Source organism: Musca autumnalis, unplaced genomic scaffold (genome assembly GCF_047663935.1).
Source record: "Musca autumnalis isolate F117 unplaced genomic scaffold, ASM4766393v1 scaffold_1, whole genome shotgun sequence".
NCBI classification, from domain to species: domain Eukaryota; kingdom Metazoa; phylum Arthropoda; class Insecta; order Diptera; family Muscidae; genus Musca; species Musca autumnalis.
In genome coordinates, this window is record NW_027411644.1 from 661,739 (window position 1) to 670,516 (window position 8,778).

At 35.6% G+C, this 8,778-nt stretch overlaps 1 protein-coding gene across 3 annotated transcripts; it reads right to left on the minus strand.

Moving 5' to 3' along the window:
* Positions 1-720: 720 nt before the first annotated feature.
* ppk15 (pickpocket 15) lies at positions 721-7,903 on the minus strand. Of its 3 annotated transcripts, none has more exons than XM_073977905.1 (8): positions 7,714-7,903; positions 7,527-7,638; positions 7,244-7,468; positions 7,012-7,180; positions 6,737-6,873; positions 4,957-5,041; positions 4,433-4,896; positions 721-4,380 (listed from the first exon to the last, which is right to left on the minus strand). In XM_073977905.1, exons 2-8 carry the CDS (start codon positions 7,628-7,630, stop codon positions 4,149-4,151), a joined length of 1,416 nt encoding a protein of 471 aa, XP_073834006.1. In that variant the 5' UTR covers positions 7,631-7,638; positions 7,714-7,903; the 3' UTR covers positions 721-4,148. The 3 variants fall into 3 exon arrangements, with proteins under 3 accessions (XP_073834006.1, XP_073834103.1, XP_073834188.1); XM_073978002.1 differs by having other exon boundaries at positions 4,016-4,380; positions 7,527-7,635; positions 7,714-7,850; XM_073978087.1 differs by having other exon boundaries at positions 4,016-4,380; positions 7,527-7,654; positions 7,714-7,810.
* Positions 7,904-8,778: the final 875 nt, after the last annotated feature.

The window sequence follows — 8,778 nt, forward strand, 5'->3', positions numbered from 1 at the left end:
TTCAAATCAAAGAATCGGGGAATCGATTACTCGAAAATCGACTTGCGTATCCCAGATTTGCACGTGGAAATATGTATGTCCTTGCAGCTTATTCGAGAACAGACAAGGAAACTCTTATAATATCAACTAGTGCAGACCGATTCTATTTTTAGCTTTATGATTGAACATTTTCTTTCTAATCCAGAGTTTGAACGACGTTCCGAGCTTCGTACAAGACCAATTGTCTGATACGAGTATACAGGAAATCGTTTAACAACGCTGGTAGTGATTTCGAGCCTATTGCACATAAACCCTATATATTTAGAAAAAATAATAAATACATTTGGGGATTTCTGAGTGAAATCGGACACTTTTTCAAAATGAGGTGTTTGATTTCCTTTACTTTTTATTGTGGCGATGCTGTTCATCAGCCAAACATTTCAGTATATTTTCAGTTTTTTTACTAGATGTTTCAGAGATATCGCGCCTTGAAAAAGTTGAATTCTGTACAAACTATATGCAAAGAAATACATATAACTTCTTTAATATAGGTCCAATTTTATGTTTTGTTGTTTTATCAGCTATCTAATAAAAAAAGAAAAAAATCACAGTGGGTTTGGATGTTTAAAATCAATTTTTACCAATGCTTGCACCCTTCGATTTGCTTAATTTTTTGTATTAAACTACTATCAATTACAACATTTTAAGTCCTATTTGGTAGTGGGGTTCGTATGAATACTATTTTTCTTATTTTTTTTTTAAATTTGTCAATACATTTTTTCCTTTATAACGGTGTGAAACATTTGTTATTTTACCATAAAAATACAAAATTACATATTTTAACATTTGTTTTGTTGTTTTATTTAGGAATTTATATCAAACATCCTAAAAACAGCATCACCACAGCAAGAAATAAAGGAAATCAAAAACCTCATTTGTCTGGTTTCACTCAGAAATCCCCGTATGTACATGCGTGTATATAAAAACACAAAATTCATCTATATTGGATAGCTGGAATGGATTCAAATGCTAATGAAAATGTCGGATGAAAAGATCGGATCTTTCACGACGTCCTTTGAACCATTGCAAAAGATCCCATGAAATCATGTCATCCCCTCATGTGTCCCCTTCCTTGAAATTTTGTTGGGTAATATTACATTTTTGACCCTCCACTAGGCCAAAATAAGCAAAAATGGCTCGTACTATTTAGATCTATGTATATAAATGTATAAAATTCTGTTCGAAACTAAACTTCTCCGAAACGGCTGGACCGAATTTCATCAAATTTTGTATGTGGAGTTTGTAGGTCTGCGAAAAGGTCGTAAGCTATTTTTTTATAGGGGTCCTCTGTCCCCACAATCTTTTCACGGATATATTTTTGAACGCATTGTCTAAAAATTCTTTGCTAAACTATGGTAATTACTGTCTTGACCCTGAATGGTCATCGCTCAAGTGAAACATCGTGGTCAGACCAATTTTTCAAAAATGTATTATTTCAGATAATATATCTAATTTTAGAGACTACAAAAATGCTATAAACACTGGCTTTAATAAAAGAGATAGCGCGATCAACCAAACATTTTGAATATAGTAAAATTCCAATAATTGGAAATGAAACTTGACCGAAATACAGCCAAATTATTCAAAATGTCTAAAATAGCAGCTTACAATAGCAGCACAAGCTCAGAGATTATTAGACATATTGAGATACAACACAATGGTAATAGTGGTTATATCATTATTGGTTGTTTTGGGAGTAAAATACCAAGATCGTTTCCGGTTTTTGAAAAGTTTATAATTACAGATAACATCTCCAAATTTGTAAGTGAGACTATTTAAATAGCTCGACAAAGATAACATTTTTGAATGCAGCAAAATTTCGATAATTCCACGGGAGACTTCTCTCATATCAATGAGTGCATATTGAATGGCGTGTCTTCCGACACCACTTATAGGGAAACTTTGCATGGCTGGAACACTCATAACGCTGACGGGTATTTTGCCAACGTTGCATACAGAGTGTAAGGTGGACGTGGTTACCATTGCAAGACGGCGACAACCATTTTTATGAATTACTGAGATTTTTATGTTTAGAGTGTTCATTGAAACTTGTTCAACGAAACTGCACTCTGTTAAAAACAAGTAAAAAGGCGTTAAGTTCGATCGGGCCGTACTATTATACTCTCCGCTTTAAATTAAAAACCAGATTTCAACCATTTCGGTGGATAATGGGACTAAGTCCTCCAAAATACCGAAAACCCGTTCTGTGGGTAATTCTTTGCAGGAGTGTTTACGACCACCAACGGAGTCCCACAAACAAAACTATAGCCATTTTGATTGAATAATAGCCATATTACCTTGAAAATACCGAAAATCGGGAGGCACCGTTCTAAGGGAATATTTTCTATATGGGATAGTTTACTTAGAATTGTATGCTGATCAAAACTGTATGTACTTTGTAGGGTCTCAGACAAATATTTCGATGTGTTACAAATGGTATCTGAATCTTAATTAAACCGTCCATTTTATGGTGGAGGTAATTAATTGGCAACGCAGACCCGGTCAGCTTTGGAGATATTATATTCCTGTATAATATTTTAATGACTTTTCGGCACGGTTGGTTTAGACATATTATGCATATAAACTGTCTTTGTATTTTCATTCTGCACGACAAAATTTTATTTTTTATTCGTTTTCTGTTGTTTTCGTTATTTTCATATTCTCATATTATGAGAATAGATCGTATGAAATACATACATATGTATGCCCATATCAGTTTGATGAATTGAAATTTGTGTGTGGTTCACACCATGTGTATAAAATCCAGATTTGTAAAAAGTGAGAGTCGTTATGCATAAAACATATCGTGTAGAAGCGGATTAAGTGGGATAGCGTTATTTTATTTGATTTGAAAACTTTACCATGACAAACATTAAACCGTGCATCACTTAGGTCAAACTATATATTGCGTTGAAACCATCTATGGAAACATTGTGTTTACAAAGATACCTAATGGTGAAAATGGGATTTAATTATGTATTTGTTGTACATTCAATATTATTACGTCCACATATTTAAACGAAATTTATTTTGAAAACATTGGAAAGAAATGCATTGGTGTCTAAGCAGCTTATTATAGATAAGGTTTATTGTTTCGAAAATTAAACAAAATTCGGTTGTTTTTCTGAGTTATTCTTGGAAGTTTTCTTCACATTAAAATCCTAGGTTCTTAGTAGTGTCACGATTGATAGTGCCACTTTCTAGATCATAACATAGTTCTAATACATGCGAGTGTTATCAATCGTTTGACACAAATACAAGCTTGAAATATGGGACAACGCGGACGCATTCGATTGAAACGTTTGGGTAGAATCCATTTGAATGTGTTTGTTTAATTAGTTTTGAAAGTGATTACACGCTCGCATTGGATGACTCTACAGGGTCAATCGAGCAATCATCGTCAAGGCGATAATTCTGCCATAAAATTACTTTTCAAATGAAAACATCTTAGTGACAGCAAAAGTATATAATACACAGAGCCGTGTTTCGTGACTGATTAGTCTACTGCGGATTTTCAAAACGAATCAAGTATCAAGCAACCAACAAAGTAAGTATATGCAGCTACATCGATTTGCCCGCAGAATCTGTTAATATCTAACACGCTCCTTCCAAACAGGTTTTCAATATGCAATTCACTTGGTTCCTGGCTGTTTTTTGCGCTATCCTGGCCTTGGTCGCCGGCCAACAATGCCCAAGCAACTTCCAACTTAACTCTGCCAAGAAATGCGTGGCCGATCGTCCTGTTCATGGCACTTGCCCAACCCAATCAGAATATGATGTCTCTATAAACAAATGTGTTTATGGCAAACAAGTTACTCGTAAATAAAATGTGAAATAGATCTCAGTACAAATTTGAAATATCTTTCCGTTGTCAGTTTTTGGTACGGAGGATAGCTTTATTGAATCGGTCGATTGCAAAGAAGTGTAGTATTATTTTGCGTCTGTTGTGTGTGCATATGAGCATTTAAATGGTGATGCTAATAGAATTTTATATTTCACGCGTGGTCACGTTCAAAATAACGATTTCATTGGTACCTTAGTAAGCGTTCCATTACTTTTGGTGTGGCGAGTGCAGTGCGTGGACAAAATTTAGGTGATGTGTGCACCGTTTAGAATTGCTGATGATGGTGCTTCTTTCGATAGTTGTTCCATAATCGTAACGTAAAATAATAGACAAACTCAATGCCACTTAAAATACTCGCTCCTAAGAACAAGCCCAAAATACCACCAATTGTAACGACAACATCTAGACGGGTGCGCAGGGCCTGGCGACGATAACGCTCTGTGGCGAATTCTGGCATTGTAACAGAAATTGTCATATAGGGGTTAGATTTGTTAAAGCTGTAAAGTGAGAAATAAGTGATTATTGAACCGACCGCATTGAAATACTTACGGCAATTGATGGTCAAATACAACTCGGAAGTCACTTTCCGTGCACGAGGGCAAACACTCACAAGAATATTTACTGTCTGTCCAGGGTAGCAGATTCCTGGCGTCTGGTCGGACCAAAGTGTAATCTTCGAGACAGAGTAGGCCCTGCAGGTCACAGTCGGGATATTTGCTTATTGGTTCTGGTAGAAAGTTGAATACGGAACAATTGCATTCTTTCATTTGGTGAACACGGTGACAGTCGACAAAGCAGGTGCTAAAGCTGTACGCTTTGTAAGCAGTGTCCCTGATTAGTTCATCGGGGAAACGACATTGTCGGTATTCTGGAGATATTTCTCTGACATCGGGATCATTGCTCATAGTTTGCATGAATATTTGAAACACTTTATCTTGTCCTGGTTTGTTGGCCTCCACTTTGTAACCCGCCAAAGAGTTATGAGGCACATCCTCCTCGTTGAGAACGGACAACTAAGGGGTAAGTCAGCAAACATCAGGTGGATTTAATTTTCATACAATTCAGAGCGTTACCTGCGTTGGTTTCTTAGTCACAATTTTAATTTTTGCAGTATCCGTCAGTGGATCAATTTCATTATTATACCAGGTGAGAGATCCTCTGAAAGGAAGGACTGATAATAAGTAAAGTGCTACATACACTACCGGTCATCTGAATAGGTTTGAATTTTTTTCTTTTTATATGTTAAGGTATCTTCTTATGTGTTCGTATTACAGATCCATACTATATAGTTTTTGAGAGTCCTATACTATGCCAACATTCCCAAGAAAAAACTTGACGGTGTTGCCATATTTTCGGAAAATATCCCAATTATAATAAAAAATGTACAAAAAAGTGCCCAATTTTTGCGATCATCAGAATAGGTTTGAATCAAATAAAATTGAAAAATTGTACTACCCAAGCAAATATTGCGCAGTTTTTTGGTTTAGTTTAGTAAAATGGAATATTCTGATAAATCCTACAACAAATTTGACCCGCTTTATTAGGAACGTGGGTTCAATTCCCAACATGGAAAAATTAGCAACAACTTTCAGATAAAATCAATAAATATTCCAACAAAAACGTTTTATAAACTTGCTTTAAATGACTTTCTGATTTCGTTAGATCTCTTCTGAGCTTCTAAATTTGTCTGAAAGCAAATACCAAGGGTAGCCATATTATTAGGATCGATAAATTAGAAAGGTCATTGAAAATAGTTGGTATTTGAGTTCAAGTTTCATTTTTTAACTATCCTTGCAGTACAAATTTAAGTATAATCTTGCTCACAAATCCACCATAGTTGACCACATGTATCATAAATGTTCGAAAATTTGTCTGGAAGAATGTTTCTTCGACGACAATAAAGTAGACAATTGCAAATCAAATTTAAGTCAAAGGGGCATGATATCGCCGACTTTTATAGTGCTGTAATACCTATATAGTCAGGTCAAAAAGTTTTTTTCTGTTCACAAGTCATAAAACAAACACGAATAAGTACAAACGAATGGACTACTGAGGTTATACAGCACTATAAAAGTCGGCGATATCATGTCCCTGTGAGTTTAATTTGAATTACAATTTTCTACTTTATTGTCGTCAACGAAACATTCTTCCAGACAAATTTTCGAACATTTATGATACATGTGGTCAACTATGGTGGATTTGTGAGCATGATAATACTTAAATTTGTACTGCAAGGATAGTTAAAAAATGAAACTTGAACTCAAATACCAACTATTTTCAATGACCTTTCTAATTTATCGATCCTAATAATATGGCTACCCTTGGTATTTGCTTTTAGACAAATTTAGAAGCTCAGAAGAGATCTAACGAAATCAAAAAGTCATTTAAAGCAAGTTTATAAAACGTTTTTGTTGGAATATTTATTGATTTTATCTGAAAGTTCTTGCTAACTTTTCCATGTTGGGAATTGAACCCACATTCCTAATAAAGCGGGTCAAATTTGTTGTAGGATTTATCAGAATATTCCATTTTACTTAACTAAACCAAAAAACTGCGCAATATTTGCTTGGGTAGTACAATTTTTCAATTTTATTTGATTCAAACCTATTCTGATGATCGCAAAAATTAGGCACTTTTTTGTACATTTTTTATTATAATTGGGATATTTTCCGAAAATATGGCAACACCGTCAAGTTTTTTCTTGGGAATGTTGGCATAGTATAGGACTCTCAAAAACTATATAGTATGGATCTGTAATACGAACACATAAGAAGATACCTTAACATATAAAAAGAAAAAAATTCAAACCTATTCAGATGACCGGTAGTGTATTTCAAAGAGAAAATTCCTTACTTTTTATTATTCAAGAGTGAGTTAAACATGAAACAATTTCCATGGGGTGTTGTGAGGGGCAAAAAATATTTGCAGCAATCCATCGGCCTCAAGGAAAATTCACAGGACACAAAAAAGTCACTACAGTTAGTCATAAACTATAAGATATAAGCAGAGGAGCATTTCAATTATTTATTTCGATTTTGTTTTATCATTCACACTACGAAATTCGACCAAATTTGATCATTGGAGTTTTGAAAGCTTTATATTTCGAAATTGCAAACCAAAAAACATACCCTCTCGTACAATTGACGTAAGTCCTTTGCTGGGCATTCTGCGCATCCTTCGCCACAATCTTCAGCACACCAACCTTTGATGTTATCCTCTCGGTAAAAATAAGGATACACTAGAAAATTGATAAAGGTCTCCACATCATAACTGTACTCCTCGTCCGTGGAACCAAGGCTAATATAAACGACCATATGTATATGTGAACAATCGGGAAGAAAGAGACAATAGGACACTTACGACGTTACGTATTCGATAAGCTCTGGGGGCGCAACAAACTTATTGTACATATCGCAAACCGCTATAGTTGGAAATAGTATTTTATGTGTCGATGGCAAGCTTTCGTAAACGATGCTAACAGCCCGGCTGTTGAAGTCCCTCTGATACTGGCTGATCAGTAGATATGACCCAACAGTAGATATGACAACACATATCAGCCAAAATGTCCGCTCAAGCAAGTGCAGACTTTAACGATAAATATTTAAAGATAGTTTTCTACGGCTGCAGCTTTCTGTGTACTCACTTTTGATTGGCTATGTAGCTGAAACCCGCCAATGTGCAGTTGGCACAGTAGTCCTTGAGATAGCTTACCCATTTCCAATTTCCCGTTCGTAACTTAGGCAACATTGTATCTTCTTAAATGAAATGAATCTTTGTTGATCGGTTTTGCTTTATTCTGAAATTACTTTTCTGTCCATTATATCACTTACCGACTAAAGGTTATAACTCTAAGGGAATCACGAGAAATAATCAACCAGGAGCAAAGTATATGAACTAATACCTCCATCAGTAAAGCTTACAACTTTAAGCTCTCAATGGCCATGGAGCTAAATGTACATTGCTTGTCAACTGCGAGAGGTACAGGATGAATGCTAACACTCCGAATACTACTTGAAGTGTATGACCAATTTGGAACAACCACTTCTCTGCTCAGGGAGGGAGTTTTGCTCCATGGCCATAAATAATTACCGGTGGCATGTCAAAGTACAAAGCTAATGCAATTATGCAATTACGTGTACACTGGACAATAGCAAGGATACACAACCCACACTTAGCTGCCTGTGAATTAGAGCTCCATATGCACGCCAAGCAAAGAACTGAAGGCATAAACCAACCAACCAACACCCACATAGTCCCATGTGCGGCAGACCCATTGCAGGTATTTATTTGTGGCGAAAGTGTAAAACATGAGCAAGCACTTGAAAACAATTAGGAGCTCATTGGAAATTAATTTGTGTTGACAATGCCGATGTAGGTGGGGGAGGCTGACAGTGTTGAAACACTTAAACGAAGTATTTGCATTGTATGCTAAAATTCCCAATAGCTTAACAAACATTTATCGAATATAAGGTAAATACTGTGCTATGTGTCAATCGTATCATTTAATTGTATAATTTGAAATGAAAATAACAGTCCCCAGACAGATGAAACATTACGAATTTTCTTAGAAGGTGTGTAATTGTGAAAAATAAAGTAGTATCCCACGTATTTCCCCCAAGGGTTAAGGCGAAGCTTCTCTAGTAACAATTAATGTAGTCTCTTTTTATTCAATGGCCAGTACATGGGACGTTATTTTTATCGCCAAATTCGAACGGTGTGTCAAACATTACGACTGAAGTTCTTCACGTCTAAAAGCACTCCTGGGATTCGAGATATATATAGTGCTTTTAGACGTGAAGTACTTCGAATCCCAGGAGGGCTTTTATATACACAAATTTTGGTATATGAGTTTCTCGACCCTTAGAATCCCATATGGTAAATTATAGTTCATTCGG

Excerpts from the sequence above, each read along its gene's own strand:
- ppk15 (XM_073977905.1), bottom strand. The coding sequence starts at position 7,630 with ATGTTGCCTAAGTTACGAACGGGAAATTGGAAATGGGTAAGCTATCTC. Across the intron at positions 6,874-7,011 it reads TACGTCAATTGTACGAGAGG|TTTATGACTAACTGTAGTGA; the intron begins GTATGTTTTTTG and ends TATATCTTATAG. Across the intron at positions 5,042-6,736 it reads TCACTCTTGAATAATAAAAA|AGGATCTCTCACCTGGTATA; the intron begins GTAAGGAATTTT and ends CCTTCCTTTCAG.